Source organism: Polistes fuscatus, unplaced genomic scaffold, assembly GCF_010416935.1.
Source record: "Polistes fuscatus isolate 324 unplaced genomic scaffold, CU_Pfus_HIC Scaffold6, whole genome shotgun sequence".
NCBI lineage: Eukaryota > Metazoa > Arthropoda > Insecta > Hymenoptera > Vespidae > Polistes > Polistes fuscatus.
Window position 1 is genome coordinate 1,182,540 of NW_025113140.1, and position 19,334 is coordinate 1,201,873.

Sequence of the window (19,334 nt, forward strand, 5' to 3'; positions counted from 1 at the left end):
ATGAAGTTCACGTGGACGTTGTGCGGTTTGTTGCTGATCGTCGTATTCGTTGATTCCAATCCAATAATAAAAAGAGAAGCAGCCGATAACGAAATCAACCCTTTGAACGAAGTAAGTTGAACATTTGATTGTTATTATTATTATTATCGAATTATGATCGGGATTATTTAAATAACGAATTTGAAGGAAAAAGGAAAGCTGGCTAACCACGAACGACCTTGACTACTATACATTTTAGAAAGCTTTATCCGAAATGGTCGTCGTTGTCCTTCTCTTCAATCGTGGTTACTTTTGAAACATTTCAATAATGCATGGACAATGAGAAAGAGAGAGAGAGAGAGAGAGAGATTACGTTACGATTAGTTCAACAACGTTACTTACTTACCGTTGTCGCGATTTTTTTCTTTCTTTCTTTCTTTCTTTCTTTTTATTTTTTTATTTTTTTTTTTCCCTTCTTCTTCTTCTTCCGTTGCGCCATTTCGCTCACTTATGAATAACAACCTCGATTTGCGGTAGACGCGACGACGTATTGCTTAATGAGAGAAAACGATGTTTATTATAGACACGTAGAAAAGAAATATTTTTGATGACAGTTTACATCTTTAATACGATGCGTGAGCAATCGACAAAATTCAGATCATTTATTCGACTAACGTTCATTTTAATTAAACAATTTATTAGTTAACAAATTGATGTATCTCTCGGCACGTATCTCTCACACACGTTCTCGTCTATTTATATTTAATGTTATATTAATAATATAAATTTGATATATACGATTTTATAAAATAAGATGATACATATTTTTTACTTTTATATATATTATTTTAATATCAAAAAAATTACGAATATACTGAATTACATGTTTAGATTTAAACAAATAGATGATAATAATAATAATCATTTATTTTAACCAATCATTTTCTGACCAATAGTAATAACGTAAAAGATAATATTTCAAATTCTTAAGTCTCACACACGTTCTTCTATTTATATTAATATTATATTAATAATACAAATTTGATATACGATTTTATAAAATAAGATGATATATTTTTTACTTTTATATATATTATTTTAATATCAAAAAAATTACGAATATACTGAATTACATGTTTAGATTTAAACAAATAGATGATAATAATAATCATTTATTTTAACCAATTATTTTCTGACCAATAGTAATAACGTAAAAGATAATATTTCAAATTCTTAAGTCTCACACACGTTCTTCTATTTATATTTAATGTTATATTAATAATACACATTTTTTATATACGATTTTATAAAATAAGATGATACATTTTTTACTTTTATATATATATTTTTAATATCAAAAAAATTACGAATATACTGGAATACATGTTTAAATTTAAACAAATAGATGATAATAATAATAATAATAATTTATTTTAACCAATCATTTTCTGACCAATAGTAATAACGTAAAAGATAATATTTCAAATTCTTAAGTCTCACACACGTTCTTCTATTTATATTTAATATTATATTAATAATACAAATTTGATATACGATTTTATAAAATAAGATGATACATTTTTTACTTTTATATATATATTTTTTTAATATCAAAAAAATTACGAACATACTGGATTACATGTTTAGATTTAAACAAATAGATGATAATAATAATAATCATTTATTTTAACCAATCATTTTCTGACCAATAGTAATAACGTAAAAGATAATATTTCAAATTCTTAAGTCTCACACACGTTCTTCTATTTATATTTAATGTTATATTAATAATACAAATTTGATATACGATTTTATAAAATAAGATGATACATTTTTTACTTTTATATATATATTTTTAATATCAAAAAATTACGAATATACTGGATTACATGTTTAGATTTAAACAAATAGATGATAATAATAATAATCATTTATTTTAACCAATCATTTTCTGACCAATAGTAATAACGTAAAAGATAATATTTCAAATTCTTAAGTACTTTAAGTCATTTAATATTTATATTTATATATTTGCAAAGATTGACGTGTAGAATAAACGGGCTAAGTTGTTTTAATGAGTTAACCGAGTGAAATAGGGATAAAATAAGAGAAAGAGATAGAAATATCTATAGAAAGAGAGAGAAAGAGAGATATCACGGTTCGGAAGAACAAGTTAAGAGTGAAAGTTGACGGCTAAGTTTATACGAAAGGACAGAGATAGATAGATTCACGCTTTGAACGGATTTTCCGTGACACGCGTGCGCGTCAAAGATATCTCATTGTCGACAAATAATAATTATTAAATTTGTATTACATAATTCTTATAATAATATTTATAATCCTTTTATTTCGAATTAATGTAATTTATTAATAGTTTATTATTGTTACAATGAATTACCACCCAATAGATTATTTTCTCTCTCTTTCTCTATATTATTACATAAAACCATTTATTAACTTAAGATTATTTGTAGAAATTGTGAAAGTGCGTTTTAGCAATAGTTTCGTATATATATCTATATATATAATTCGTTATTGAAAACAGGTATATGTATTCGAAGCTGACGATGATCAAGGGGTTGACGATGAAAGGGCTGACAGAGACAAGAGAAAAATTGGTGTTGTTAAATTAGGGGTAACCAATGGCGTGATCAACTTCGTTTTTGGTGTAAGTCAAGTTATATTCTAATTAAAATGAAATATAATAATGATAATAATATTTATAATGAAAGATTATTAGATATGAGATGTGATATTTGTAGAAATTAGATGCATTCTTGGACGCAAAAACGAGAGCGTTGACTGTATTGGAAGATTCTAACAGAGCTAAAAATGCAGCTTTTGGTATAGACAATACTCAATCAGCAACAGGTCAATTTATTAGCAATCTAATATCTCAGAAGATTAAGGCTGGTACTGCAAGCATCGGTCCGGTTATAAACAGTGCCTCGACGTTTATTAATTCTGCCGGAAGTGGATTGACGAGTGCATTCGTTTCGAAATTGGCGCCACTGAGTTCTATAGTCAGTGGTCTTAGTAGTAGTTCATCAGGTATAATATAAATAATTATATCGTTGTGGTAATTTGATTCTTTTTTTTAATGATTTAATATATTAGGGTGAAACAAAAGTTTCGTGTTGAAACTTTACATTGAAACTGCCTAATGGATTGTTTGTTTGTAAAATTTATTTTGGAAATATTTTCTTTTGATTCACTCTGATATAACGATACGATGATAATACATTTGAACGAATATTTAGGAAGTTCGGGTGATAGCAACTCCGGGGGGGGATCCAGCAGCGGTGGGGATGGTGGTTCTTCCGGATCAGCAGGTTCCCAATTATTTGGTACCTTGCTCTCATCGAAATTAGGAGCTCTTACTAGCCTAAGTGGAAGTAGCTCTGGTAGTAGTGGTGGTTCCAACGGTAATTCCGATTCTTCTTCCAATGGAAATGGAAACGGTTCTGGTGGATCTTCTGGATCATCCGCTGGAGCATCCGCTGGAATTAATCTTGGAGCATTCGCAAATCTAGCAGGGGTAGGATTACATTAATTGAATGATGCATTATTTTTTTTCCTTTTTTTCTTTTTTTCTTTTTACTTTTAATTTTTGATCTGTGTGTGTGAGTGTTTCAGTTTACAAAGTAATACGAGTACGGATGGTTCTCGAATTTTTTTTTTATACGTCTATTATTATTATTCTTTTTAAACAAATAAATTTAACGTAATTTTTCTACGTATTATTAATCGTTCGAACAAATGTAATTCTATCAATCGAGAACTATACGTACTTTTTTGTTGTCTCTTTCCTTTTCTATCCGCACAACGATCTTTTTCTTTATCTCTTTCATTTATATTCGTTTCTAGCACACCTGCTGCTCTCTTTCTACATAATTTTCAATCGTTCGCAAACAAAAAGATGTACTTTGGATTTCTATTCTTTCGTATCACTCTCTCTTCCTCTCTTTCTTGCACTAATCTTTCGATTTATGGTCAAGGTATCAAAACTAATTAAAAATCTATGAAATGCTAAAGCTTAACTTTTGCATAATCATTAACAAACATATTTGTTAACGATATTAATCAATGACAATGTTTCTTAAGTAGTTAACTAATCACGTTAAAAAAAAAACATTTTTATCTAGAACGAAATCGGATAGAAAGAAAAAATAAAATAAAACAAAACGAGCAACTCGTAACGTAGCTTGTTTTTATCATAATAAAATTGCACAAATGCATTGAAACAGTCGATTGCATTCGTTGCAACAAAATGCATTAATAATAATAATAATAATAATAGTAATAATAACAGAGAGAGAGAGCTCTTTATGATTGGATAATAAATAGGGTCAAAGATTTATTTATCTTGTGATAATTAACATTATCCCTGGTGCTTATATTCTCTCACGCTAAATGCTTACTTTTACACTATTGATTCTTTTTTTTTTTTTATTTCTTTTTTTTATATTCATACTACTGTTTCTTAACAACGACTAAACATATTTCTAAAACAATGTCTAAACGTTAATTGATCTAAACGATAATTAATTTTTTTATTTTTATTTTTTTTTATGTATAAAAAAATATACAATCAAATTAACATTCATTGATATTACAACACAACAACAACAACAAGAACAACACGTAATAATTAACATAATCTAACATAGGAGAAAAATTTGTCACTGTAACGCTAAACAAAGATAGAAAAATGACAAAACAGATTGAATTAAAAAAGAAAAAGCTCTGTTAACGAGTACTGAATCTAGTCACCATTCATTATGCATAAACAGTACGACTACCAGCCACCAAATCAGGCATAGTAACGGCTTTAATAAACTGGAGATTTGGAAATGTGGACTTTGGACATCGTTCCAGCCCAGCTACGCTTGACAGGAGATGATCATCCATCCAAATGTGGGAAATGCCATTAAAAATAAAAAAGAAAGAGTGAGAGAGAGAGAGAGAGAAACCAGTATGCCAAAAAATATTTATAATAACAATCGAAACTTAAAAAAAAAAAAAGACAGAGAGATAGAGAAGGAGAAAGAAAAAAAGGAACAAAAAAGATTAAATTCTTATAAGTGGACGAGTAAATGAAGTTGCGATCTGAAGTTTCATTGACAAATGGGTTACCTTTTTTTTTGTTTTCATTTTTTATTTTCTAGCTCGGCCGATAAAACGTTAACGAGGACACTCTTTCGATCTCCCCCCCAAGCCCCCCTTCACCACCCCCGAGTAGACAGACTTGCAAGTGCAAGTGCAAGTGCAAGCCCCCCATTTCTGCGACGTGTTCTAATTTCTCGAGGAAAAAAGTTATGATGCAAAATGAATTGAAAGAAGAAAAAATACCATAAGCAAAGAATATTAAATATCCCATGCGTGTTTCTCCCCCCGCTTTCCTCTCTGTGTTGTATGGAATTTTTTTCTTTGTTTATCTGTAAATAATTTTGTTTTTTATTGTAATAGTATTATTTCTTTTTCTTTTTTTTTATTTTTTTATTTTTTAATTAATTATTATTACTACCGTTCGATTTACACAATTCAATCATTTATTTAGAATCAACCTAGAATTTGTGCGTTAGGTGAATGTAAATAGTGCATATGTACGCTTTTTTTACGTATAATGCTTACGACGATGATGACGATGATAATAATAATAATAATAATAATGACAACGATGATGGTGATGACGATGATAATGGTGATAGATAAATAATAATGATTATATGAAATAAACTTACTACCATTGTTTTGTGTATCACTTGTTAAGAGATGATTTTTTAGTAAATTATAAAATCCTTCCCTCCACCCCCCAACCCCCTTTAATTTTCCTATCACATAGTTCGTCTATCTTTATCTATCGTAAGACAAAAAATTATATTTGTTTTTCTCTCTTTTATACAAATTTACACGAATTAATACCTCTATCATATATTACATTTAAATAAAATCAAACATATGATTGTAATTTAATCGATTGAAATTATTTATTATTGTGCAAAATCATAAGTGATAATAAATAAAGAAATTCATGATAATTCTTCTATAGTTACATCTCATCGTAGAAATAAATCGTCACGAACTTAGTCGCGTAAATATGCATGTATATGTACGTATAAACGCATAGACACATACACACAAACACATATAAGCGTAGAAGTAGATAATCGAGAGATTTATTAAAAAAGTAAAAATGATTTATAAAGGTCGTTGACTAGTGAAAGTATTCAACGGTTGAACGAAATAGCAAAGTAAAGTCAAATGATGTTGAGAGAAATATTACATTGGAAACGCATTGTGTTTGTTTAGAAGACTGAAACAACTACGACAACGGAGGAAAACATCCCAATATTTGATAGGCAAAGGGTATCTTTGGATATACCACCGCCAATATTTGGTACGGGATTTACTTTGGTCACCAACATCAGTTCGATTCTCAACAGTGTTATTCTCGTAAGTGTTTAGAAATCAGTTCCGATTGAAAATCGATATTTTTATGTTTAATTAATGAGACGACTACTAATCTACCATTTAAACGAGTTTTTTATTTTTTATTGTTAATATGAGAACACCGTTCACTCGATTGCAAAACGGCCCAATGGTCAACGCTGAGGTTAAATAAAAATTGTTACGTTGCAAGGAAGGGAGGGGGGGGGAAAGAAGAAGAAAAAAAAAATACTCCTAGAGCGGATCATTTGCAATAATTATTATTACGATGTACGAGACACGAACAAAGTTGTATATTTTACTTTTTTACTTGCGAATATTGTAAAACTTGACTGTTTTTTTTTCTTTTTTTTTTTTTTAATTTTGCTGCAATAATTGCGAGCAATGTGGATAAGGAAAACTAGTTGTCCTCGATCAAAGTCCTTTGAGATTAAATCTAAGGCTTTTACACGCGAATTAAATCATAAACTGAAATGTTGTCATTTATCATCTTTCTTTTTTTCTTTTTTTTTTTTTTTTTTTCCTTTCTTTTTTCTTTCCTTATAAATACGTCAAACGAATTTTTCTATTCTATAATTTAATTGTTAATTACGTAATTTCCTTTTTCCAACGATATAATAATAAGTGTGAATTCATTAATGATAAATTAATTAAATAATTGTAATGTTTTTTTTTATTGGTTTTTTTTCAATGAACTCATTATCTTTCACGTTTCAGAATTCAGCCCGTCGAACACAGACACTCTTAGAGATTTTCAAGCCCTTCTTTCGAGGTATCTTCGCTATAAAGGGCTTACCATCGGATAATCCAAAATAATAAATGACCGAGCATCGAGAAACGTTGGATTTCAAACGAAAATATATTCGAAATTCGATTTGCCATAATAGGCCTAATTTAGTCGACTTGATTGAACTATAATTTTGATCGTATCGATCGCATCAATCAAATGTTTATATTTTCTTTTCTTTTCTTTTTTTTTATTACACCGAACAAAGGAAATTATTATTTGCAACAGGGATTTACGATAGTTATCCAAATATTAATTATAATTAATAGGAATAATATTCGAATAATAATAATAGTAATAATAGAAATACGCGTGGGTGAGTTGGAAAGTCTCGAACCTAACGTTGACAAATTTTTTTTTTTTACTATCAACTTTTGTATAAAGAATTACAAATTTGTTAATTTTTTTACTCGAAGCTCAAAACTTTTCAACCCACCCACTCTTAAGGATAATATTTATTTATAAACTTGGAGTGTTTAAGTAAATATAAAAAAAAAAAAAAAAAACAAGAAAACGACGAGTTTCCTAAAATGATGCCATAAAGAGCAAAACTTTGTAAGTTTTGAACGAATTATTACGATGCAATATTTGCTGGTTTTTTGTTGTTATCGTAATAAACGATTTTATAATGGGGAAGAAGCCCACTCACGATCGTTGGAATGTTTTATTTGCTGAATTACACGCACACGTATACACACATATAAATATTCGTCTATAAAAAATACGAGAAATCTTTGGAGAAAGGACGTAACGTTTCTTTCAAATATAAAATCGATCGATTTTATATAACGATATATCGATAACGAGATATCGATTTATAATAACGTAGGAAGTACAAAAGTATGACGATAAAGTTGGATTAGTATATTGTCCACTTTTCTTTTGTAAAATCTTGTAGAAAAATAATTTAAGAAGAAATGAAGTTTCTCCCTTATCCTCGTACGAACGAATCCAATTATTATTAATTAGAATAATTAGAATAGTAACGTAAGAATGTGTAAAAAGATATGTCAAAATTGTTACGTAAAATCGACAAATTTTCTTTACAATTATATTTTCGTTACTTTCCATTTCATTCAAGTTTAACGTTCTAACCAGGCAAATAAAAATTTATTAAAAATAAAACTCGTTGGGTTCGTTCGTAATAATAAGGGACACGTGACCACTCGAGTCACTCGTAATTATAATATTTATAAATGACAATTTAGAAAATAATAATTATCATAAGTAGCAATTAATTTGCTGCCTTTTAATCAAATTGAATATTTCATTTATAATCCAATTATTATTCGAAATGTTATCTATTATCGAACAATTTTAATTGTTAGTTATTAACGTACCGAGAACGTCATCTTTCATCAACGTGTACAATACTTAGTTCGTCGACTTATTGTTAATAAAAAAAAAAAAGGAAAGGAATGCCATCTCAACGTGCGTAGCACGTCTTTCCAGACCAAATGGTGTTAATACATATGCACATATGTGAGATAATGAATATTTCAATTGTCTCGTAAGAAGTTTATGCCCGAGTAATAGGTCGTCAAATGTTAAAAAAGAAAAAAATAATAAACGACCAAAGGATCGTTACGAAACGTTAGATATTTTCTTTTTTTCTTTCTCGTTTCTTCAAGTGTAATTGCAAAAATCTAATACGAACTTTAACACCTAGCTTATATTCATTTACATACACCTTATTTAGATAGATAATTTTCTTTACGAGTTGAGAACAAAGTTTCTTTTATTTTTTTTTTTTCGTTATCATTTCATCTCAGCAATTCGTAAGATAATATAAAGATCAACGCGAGAATGAAATTAAATTCCAATCGAAGATTAATTACTTGCTAAAGTAGGAATCCAGGTCGTGTCCTCGATTCAATCACGCGTTCCAGTTTCTTGAAAATTACGTGTTTTTTACGTTTAAATACTTTATTGAAAATGTCGACGATAAAGAAGTCTCTTCTCGTGTAACGTGCATCGGTGAAAAAGTTAATGTTACGAATATAAATGAAAAGGCGTGGTCTATTGGATTCAATGTTCATTAAATAAAACCCCTGTACGTATGACTTTCCGTGATATTTTATTGTCGTACGGGTTATCATTCGTCAGGCTGATATAAATCTTTATTATTGTCGAAAATATTTAAAAATAAAATTTGTAATATTTTTTATTTTATTTCTTTATTTTTTACCTCTAGAAAGAATTAAGATAATTATTTTATATCGTTTAACATCCTGCATAAATTTATTTTCTTACAATATTCGATTATTATATAAATAAAGTAATGATTTCGAATACTACTTTTTTATTTTCTAATAAAATTTCTAAAAAAAAAAGAAGAAGAAGAAAATAGAATTTCAGTTTCAGAAGATCTTTCGTAAAAAAAAAAAAATTGTAGACGACCTTCAATGACGCCGATACGAAATAAATTGGAAGGCAGAGAAAGACTCATCTCGTTAGTATCGTTTCTACCGTTCGACCGGATGCATATACTATTACTCTCGAGCAAAATTACTTTTTCACGAGTTTAACGAAATTTTCCAAAGGAATTAAACTTCTTCGGGGAATCGAAGGGAAAATAAAATTGGCCACCCGTTTGCGAGTAGATCGAACATTTTTATTTCTTTTTGTATTTTTTTTTTTCATTTTTTTCTTTTGTGAAAAAATTCCAAGGTAAGACGACAAAAATGATTTGTTCTCATTTCGTTGAAAATGAATAAATCAAATCTCGTTGTTGTTTATTCTTATTTATACGCTTTGAAAAAAAAATTAAAATATGTGATTTGTGTCAATTGAAACTTATTTTATTTCATTTTCACGATATACGGTAAATCTACTGAATTTATTTCTAACACGTAGAATGATTAAAAAGGTGTCGCAATTTACTAGAATCCGGTAAAAGTTAAAAGTAAGAATGTCATTATGGTCATTCGCGAAACACGGTGGAAAGAAGACACGAAAGAAGTTTCATAACCACGAAGTCCGGTTAAATCTCTGTTATGTAAAGTTTAACCGTTCTATTCTGTACCTTTTTCATTTTTTTTTTTTTTTATTCTTGTTTCAACTAGGACGACATTACTCTCCAGAGATTTTGCATAACGTCGTTAATGATCGTTTAACTTTTAGTTGCAATACGTAACATCTCGTAATTATTTTTCTTTTTTCTATTTGAAACTTCGTAGAATTTCGTTAATGTGATCGAATTCGTTGAATTTTTATATAAATATATAAACGAGAGGAAACACGCGTCGAAGTATAGTAAACTTGTTTCTTTGATTTATGTCAGGAATGGTGTAATCAACCGTGAAATGTATTTATTAAATTAATTATATATGAACGGTACCTTCTTTTTATTAATGTTTATTTTTTTTGTATGAAACTTTTGCACGATACTGAAATACTTGGTTAAAACGAAATACGATCAGTTCGAGATTCGAGAATCTAGAGTTAACATCTTTTCGGTTAATATACTCGAAGAACGTTTTTTTTTTCTACGTACGATTATATATTTCGTATAAGGTGAGCCTAAATTATAACATCAATTATACATTTTTCATAGAATATCAGAAACTTGGATTGTACAAAAATAATAATTAGAGTAAATAAAAATTGTATGAAAATTTGATAGGTCAAATTGTTTTCAGTTTCGAGTAAAAGTAAAAATTCTTATTTTTCTGTAAAAAAGGAAAACAAAAATTTCGTAATGCACTGGGAACACCTGGTTTGGTTGTTGCATAAAAAGTGACGTAAAACAAACACAGCCTTAGGCGACTGTTTTATAACTGTGTGGTTGTATATATATGTTATACAGATTTTTTTATCTTAAGAAAAAATAAAACTTCTTCTAAAAGGTCTATTTAAAGAGTAATAATAACGAAACGTTTGTTCTTCGAACAAATCTTATCGCAGTGAAAGTTATGAATCCGTTTTGATTACAGACCAAACTAATAACAATCGCGAATTGTTCGTTAATTCCGTAATAGAGAAACTTTAACGCGTATCATAGAAACGAACTTTGAAAATATTACAAAACATTTCTGATTAACTAATTGAAATTTTAATCGAAGATATTAAACGTTAATTCGAACGCGTGAAAAATTATATTAGAAAGATAGATGAATTATTACGAAAGATATCATTAAAATCGATAATACTTAAATAACATTTAACGATGTTTAATTAAAAATAATAATTATTATGGTTTAGTAAGAATGAATTTTGTAATTAATTAATACAGTGGTATTTGATATTTAAATGTTAAATCAGATTAGAAAAAGGTTTCCCACGTATAAGAATATAAAATTGAATTATTCAAGAAAATATTGTGTATGTGTATGTGTGTGTGTGTGATTGCATTAAAATTTGACAGTAATGGTACGAATATTCCTACGTTTAACGTTCATTAATAAATGTTAAATAATTCGATTGAATAATATTAAGGATCGAATGAAAAAAATAAATATAAAATAACACTATAAGTAAGCAATAAGAAATTACGCTTTTTATGTGTTTAAACACGTGTTATTCTGAGCAATCGAGAGTGAAAGTAAAAGATGGCGAGTTAGGGTCGACACGTGGTCGACCAATTTCTGCCACAGTTCAACGAAAGCAAGGACGTTTGTGAGTATTGTGTGATCCATCGAACGAACGGGTGAAAACTTCGATGATCATCGTCGTTTAGATAATTAATCGAAAGAAAAGTGTTTCAGTGTTATTAATAAAAAAAAAAAAAAAAGGAATAAAAATTATAACGAGACGAAAGTTACGATCATTCGTTCGCGATAAATCGATTGAAATATCGATACGTGTGTACGTGTGTGTGTGTGTACGAATGTGTGTTATTAAAAACAAACAAACAAACAAACAAGTGCAATTGAACTAATACTTTCGATAATCGATTTCGTGGAATATTAAAAAGAAAATTTATGTTAATCATTTAGAAATAAAAGTATAGGATAATCTGTTCTGAATTATTATTAGTTAACATCATGCGTGCGTATTTTTCCTAACGATGATTTTTATTTCTTTACGATGTTCTGCGTTAAGGAAATTGGGTAGAAAGTTTCGTGAACGTTCGCGGTAACGAGTATAATTCTAGATTTGTAATGGTAAACCTAATAAGTCAGTTGCACGCATATATCATTTTTACAACATCGATCGAATAGAGTATGTTTCAACTAAAACAATTTTCGCGAAAATTTCTTCGTAAGTGAAACGTTTAGATAAAATTAATTATGAAAATTGACTAAAATCGACAGTCATGACTGAACTGTTAAACGATTCCGAAAAGTTAGATTAAAATATTTGAATAAAGGTGTTTCTTATATTTAAAAAAATAATATCGATAAACTTAAGCTCAGTTTGGGAAAATGATTAAATACAATTAACATTGATATTTTTACCGTTGCAGATAAATAATCAATTACTCTTATTTGGTATTATATATATCCAGCATAAACAATTTCAAACGAAGCATAGAAAACATTGAAATTATTTGATTAATTCGACCGAACGAGATAATTAATCGATAAGAAAAAAAAAAAGAAATAAAAAGATTCCATAAGAGAATGAATTAAAATTTCTAAATACTCGTACGTAATACTCAAAGTGATACGAATTTTCGACACATTTTACGTAATATGAACAGGATCCAATATCGATTGTTAATCGATTAGTTTCGAAACTATCGAAATATATAAAGAAATGAAATTCGACTCACGATTTCGATCAAAGACACGTCGTCGCGTAGTACCTTAAAGCATAATGAATTGCAATCGAAAACTCGAACCACGATCTACGTTAAAAGTAAACTCGAATTACCGGTTGGTTAGTCGTTTATCGTACGGTAACGTTCTAACGGTCAAGAACATTTTCGTATCTTTGTTTAAACAAACGTTAGAAGAACAAAACTAATCGATCTTTGTCGAATAATCGCACGTGTCCACCAATATTATTATGAACGGAACAGTCAAGTGTTTGTTTATTGTCAATGATTTTCTTGGAAAATTAACTAATCGAAGATAAGGTACGTCAAGAATGAGAACACATTTTTTTTTTGTCCAACGACGACATTACTTTCTTATCACGAATTTTTGAAATTGAATAAATGATACGAAAAGTACGATGAATTTTTGTTCTTCTTCAAAATTTGATAGGAGAATAATCATCGAAATATTGGAATTTGTCGAATGAATATTTGGCGTACAACGAGGGATAGTTTTAAACGTTATTGAACGAAGTATACGTTTCCTTTTCCAGAATCGCATTGGTTTTCATTATCCCCCCACTAGCTCTCACTTTTCTCGTCGTAAAACCTTCTTCTTCCTCTCCCGTGTTAGTCCAATCGAGTTTACGTAATTCACGGATCTTTCTTTTTTTATTTTTTTTATTTTCATTTTATTTTATTTTATTTGATTATTTTCTTCGTCTCGCGACTCTCACTTCGAATCGAGCCAAAACCCGTCGCTTACGACAAGTTTCGTTATAACTTTGTATACTTCCTTTGCGTCTCAAGTTTTCACCGAACGTTCCGATTATATCGAATGTTCTTGGGTGTACGAAAAAATACATGCGTGCAGTTGTTCACAAACGGTAGAAGTGAAATACCTTTAAAAAATTAAACTTCGAGAGAATGAGAGAGACGAATGTTTACATTTTATACTAATATAATAAATTTTTTAAATACACACATACACACATACAGCGTCAATTATGTGTTTTTTTATTTTATTGCCGATTCAATGCAACTGCTTGAAATTTTTCAAATTAATTTGTTGTTCAGGAACGCAATCAAAGTTCGCATTAGAATCATTAGAATTTGATCGTAATTTTTTTTTTACGGGGACTTTATTAAACAAACTGAAAGATTTTTTTTTATAGATGTCCTCGATGTTGCATCACCATTGGATCATCGGCTGGTTAATGTTATTTTTAATTGGATCGCAAATTGTTGAATCTCAGAATTCATACTTAACGCCATACGGAACGTATCAAGATGATTATACAATCGAAACAAACGATCATGTCAAATACAACGTACCGGAAACGTATTACCGATACTCACGTCCTGCTGATCATTCAAATTACGAAAGTCACTTACCAAGAATGAATCGTTTGAATTTACCGACATATTCGACGAATTACGATTACGTAGCACCGTCGTCGCAGGATATCCTCGATCAAAAGTTACTACGTCCTAATGAGAATGACGAGAATAATAATAATAATAATAATAATAATAATAATAATAATTGGATGAACGAAGAGATTATCGATAAAATGAATTTGCTCGAAAGATTGCTGTCGGATGACGAAACGAACGAGGAGAAAGATTTCGAGACGAAAAATTCGATCAATGATAAAATTAATTTAGATTCGATCATGACTGAAGATACTAAAAGGGTAGTTAGGCATATTAGTAAACAAAAGCCTGGATTTTTTTGGACAATTGCAAAGCTTACTTTTGAGGTAAAATTCATATATATATATATATATAATTATTGATTTATTACAAAAATCATAGCAATGATATTACTTTCGTGACACAAATGTATAACTGGTTGCCATTCGACAGGGGCACAAATTCAAAAATTTCATTACTTTTGATTCAGACGTTCAACGATACCGTATCGGCGATTAAACAAATAAGTTCAATAGTTAGTAACAGTATCGGACCGGATACGACAACTATTAAATCTACCAGCAGTGATTCGTTGATGGCATCGAGTGAAACATTGAACGAACAAAACGAGACCACAGCTACGACGGAAGAAACACCAACAACGACGACGAGCACCAATCGGATGCCTGCAATATCAAGGGGTGAATTACAATCGTTAATTGTCAGGAATATCAAAGGATTGATACGATTATTTAACATCGAATGGCAGGATGCCATTAAAGTAAGATTCCCGTCAATTTTTTTTTATCTACAGCATATATTTTTATATTATTGATACACGAATATTTATAATTATATTGTTTTCTAGCAATCCGATATCAATGCTAATGAATTTAGAAAGGATCTTGGTAAGCAGGTAGGAATATACTTGCAGGACAATCCTAATGCTTATTAAAAAAAAAAAGAAAAAAACACACAGACACACGAAAAAGTGGACTCAATGATCAGTGTGAAACATAAGTGCGAAGTGAATGAGACTTTGTTTTGGACATAAATTATTTCTAATGCGTCATAGTTTAATTATAGTTATTTAACGATAAATACAGCCAAAGATCGGTAATAAAAAAGAAGCTAAATATATATAATACGAGTGAAATATTTCAACATTTCCGTGCGTATATAGACATAATAAAGTAATTTTAGATACTAACAATAGTAATTTAAAAAAAAAAAAAAAAAACGGTAATAACAATAATGAAGTATTTATGAGTATTCCATTAGTTACGAGTCATATCTCGAAGAAAAAAAAAAAGAAAATGTCACGTTAACATTGGACAGTTTTTAAAATATATATCATCAAATAACGACGTAAAATGAAATTCGTAAAAGACAACGAAATGTATGATAGTAAAAGAATCATTTTGTATGTTTCTATTGAAAATGATTATAATCTATTAATCGCGAACTATAAACGCGGTATACTGAAAACGTTTGATATATTCAATTACATAATCGTTGTATTATTCGATTGCATAACTCACATTATACCCCACGCACATTATTGCTAATATGTCAAGAGGACATAAATAATTATTATAATGAAAAAAAAAAAAGATAGAAAGAAAATCCTTTATGGAGATGAAAGAAAGAGAGAAGAGAGAGATGAGATTATAAAATAAAAAAAGATAAAAAAAAAAAAAGTATTACGCGTAAGTATCGGTGTTGCGTTAAATAGAAAGCACCATTTCACTTCGTTGAGGTTATTGAGTATGTAATAGTACAGAGCCGAATTCCGATTGGCCGAGAATCAGCGTGGGATCTCTCGTTCGCCCATATAGATCGTTTTTCTCAATCTACCTGGCAATCGTATCTGGACCGGTGATGCAGAATGAAAGCCACCTTTCTCGAAGTCTTCCTTTTTCAATTGACCATGCGAGTTTACTTTCTGATCGGTGTCGTTGCTCTCGTTACTGCATTGAACGATGTAAGTACGAATAATAATCATTTTTCGATTATCTCGTTACATAACTGTGCGCGCGTGTGTTACGTCGTTATAATCATTTTATTACTAATTTTTTTTACCGTTTATTTACACTAACATTTCATATTTCTAAATTCTTACCGAGAAATTGATTTTCATTATTTCATTTGCAATTCGTTGCTTTAACTCGTTTATATTTGTAATATAGATCATTTTTATTATTGTTATGTAATAATTTGAAATATATTCTTTATCTTTTTTTTATTATATTATATTATAATATAATAAATTTTTCTTCGTAAATTCGTAGAAACATTTTATTGTTTAATTTCAATTGATCTTCTTATTCGAGTGTTCTTTATTCAATATGTTTCTTATTGAAATTTAATGAATTATTTATTACGTTAATGGTGTTAATAAATAAAAGCTAAATATTCTTGTTGTTTCGGGACGAACGTTATCGATATAATGTGTTTAAGCCTTCGTGATTGTTATTTGAAAAAAAATAAATGATTCGAACGTTCTTATTACCGAACACGCGAGAAAGTTTCACCGTGTTGAAATAAGATAGTAGTTCCAACGCGTTCGTTGTCCCTATTTTAAATATATATAAATAACTCTTGTAATTTTTTTAATTTTAAAATGTTTTCTCAGGCTGATTACCAACAACAAAATTACGGTGATCGTGTTGGACAAAATGGCGGAGGTGTGATCGATAAAATATTTAACGTGAGTAAATGTTATAAGATTAAAACGAACGTTTGAATTTTTTTTTTGTTTTATTAACAAATAACAACTTATGGAAAATCATTACAGATTCCAATTACGGCGGTTAAACAAACCGCATTGGTGGCGCAATCGTTCACACCGGAAAATAAAGAAATGATCGATAACGTTTTTCAGGTCGAATATTAGGAAATTTTGATATTTAGGGTATAGAAATTAATTCGGTGCCTTGGAACAAGTGTCAAATGTATTCTTTAAAAGTGGCACCGAATTAATTTCTACGCTTGTCAATGGTATATTTCAAAACTCGTCCCTGTCGTTTCAATATTTTGTAGATTCCAATTTCAACGTTGGAAGCTGTCGGTGATCTCGTTAAAACGACTACAGCACAAAGACGCGAAAACGCCGATGTAATTCAAAAAAGGCGACAAGATAGACGAGACAGATTGTCAATTCAAAGGGAGGAACAAAAATTGAGGAGAGAACAAATACAAAATGAACGATCGCAAATACAAAATGAACGATCGCAAAGAAAAGCATCGAGATTTCCGAGACATCAAAAAGATCCTTGGGGATTGAATTCGTTGACGAAAATTTTGATTGGCCATCATGGTATTCTTGATAAACCTAATCAAATACATTCTATATTTGGAAATTATCAAAGTTGGTTTGGTGGTGGGCATGGTAGTAATCATGGTAGTAATCATGGTAGTAATCATGGTAGTAATCATGGTGGTCATGGAGGAAGTCACGGAGGTATCAATTAAATAACAATCAATTCGTTTGAATGTATTCAAAATTATTTGAATATTTTTCAAACACATTCCAATCATTTATATATACGTGCTCATAATTATGAAAGTTATCTAAGTCATATATTTCTTGTTTCGAGATATTTAAAGGATTACATTTAAACATTAAATGAATTCTATATAATATTGAAATAACAAACAATATCGTGAAAATTACATTGAATTAATTTAGTTTAAAATAATGTAGTGTGGAATAAATGATAAACTTATTTTTTGTTTTAATTTTGACTCAAACCACTTTCATAATTATGGGCACATATATATATATATTATCAAATATTTGAAATTTATACTACCGTATAAATATGAAATTGTTTACGATAAAACGTTTTGTTATCGATAATATTTGTGTAACTTACAATAATCGTATCTATTTGACAGCATTCGTTAAAAGAGTATAATAATTATACGTCTGTTTTACTGCCCTAGGCAGTGAAAGCGTGGGGTTAATGAATATAATTTTGCAGGTTCGCATGAAATTATTAATGGTAATGGTAATGGACAACACGGTTCTAACATGTATCAGGTACACGAACAAGTCGATGAAGGAAATCCACAATCGATTGGAACTTTCTTTGGACAATTTTCCTTGAATACCTCGAAAGATAAAATTCGTAACAAAGTAGCACCGTCGAAGGAACAAAATTACGATCCAATATCGGATCGATTTTCAACGAAGAGAAAGGACAGAACTAGATATGATCGATACGACGAACCACCGTTGGAAAATAAAATTGCTCCGCGTAATTCGAGAATTTCGTTCGTTTGAAAAATATTTTCTATTGTAATTTTATTATTTTCTTTTTTGTTTTGTTTTATTTTGAATTTTTCATTGAAAGATTTCATTCGTTCCGAATACTCCGATCTCTAATCTTAATTTTTAATTTATAATGTTTACATATACGTTGCCTAGAAAATAATCATTAGTTTTAATTCGTGCACAGACACACACACATTCGATAGTTTTATGATTACTGAAATATTATTTGAATTTTATCGAATTACGTTGGTATCAAAAGAACAACGTTATTAACATTCTCGCATCTTTTTACTTTCGAGAAATTAATCAGAAAATTCGTGTCGTACGTTTGTTATTACGATTACAATTCTCGATTTACAATACGCGCATAACATTTTCCAAATATCCATTTATGATCCAACAAAAAAGCAATTATAATGATACATTTAATTTGCCGTCACTTTACATAGATGTCAATCTAATATTTATGAAGAAAATTGAATAAATATATTGTGACTCAACATATTTGAAACATAATTTTTATGATGTATACCGTTTAATAATACGGCAAATATGATAATAAAAATTGCGAGAATGTTGTATTTCCTATTTTTAAAATTGCCTTAATGACTGGAAAAATAAAAAAATTTTCTTTTATTATTTAAAAATATTTATGTACTCAAATACATTAAGTCAAGTAATAGTCAATTTATTTTGGAATAGACTTATTTAAAATGAACAAA

The 19,334-nt window shown here is 29.1% G+C and overlaps 3 protein-coding genes across 3 annotated transcripts; all 3 read left to right on the top strand.

The window, feature by feature from the left end:
- On the top strand, nt 1–7,245 carry LOC122523200 (putative lysozyme-like protein). Its single transcript, XM_043644854.1, has 6 exons — nt 1–111; nt 2,525–2,647; nt 2,742–3,030; nt 3,240–3,517; nt 6,295–6,435; nt 7,147–7,245. The coding sequence occupies exons 1-6, from the start codon at nt 1–3 to the stop codon at nt 7,243–7,245; spliced, it is 1,041 nt and encodes a 346-aa protein (XP_043500789.1).
- Nucleotides 7,246–9,791: 2,546 nt separating this feature from the next.
- LOC122523093 (dual specificity protein kinase splB-like) lies at nt 9,792–15,454 on the top strand. Its single transcript, XM_043644658.1, has 4 exons — nt 9,792–9,886; nt 14,093–14,680; nt 14,824–15,114; nt 15,202–15,454. The coding sequence occupies exons 2-4, from the start codon at nt 14,093–14,095 to the stop codon at nt 15,286–15,288; spliced, it is 966 nt and encodes a 321-aa protein (XP_043500593.1). The 5' UTR covers nt 9,792–9,886; the 3' UTR covers nt 15,289–15,454.
- A 686-nt stretch (nt 15,455–16,140) lies between these two features.
- On the top strand, nt 16,141–18,663 carry LOC122523092. The gene is made up of 5 exons (XM_043644657.1): nt 16,141–16,317; nt 16,969–17,043; nt 17,131–17,217; nt 17,376–17,796; nt 18,320–18,663. The coding sequence occupies exons 1-5, from the start codon at nt 16,222–16,224 to the stop codon at nt 18,619–18,621; spliced, it is 981 nt and encodes a 326-aa protein (XP_043500592.1). The 5' UTR covers nt 16,141–16,221; the 3' UTR covers nt 18,622–18,663.
- Nucleotides 18,664–19,334: the final 671 nt, after the last annotated feature.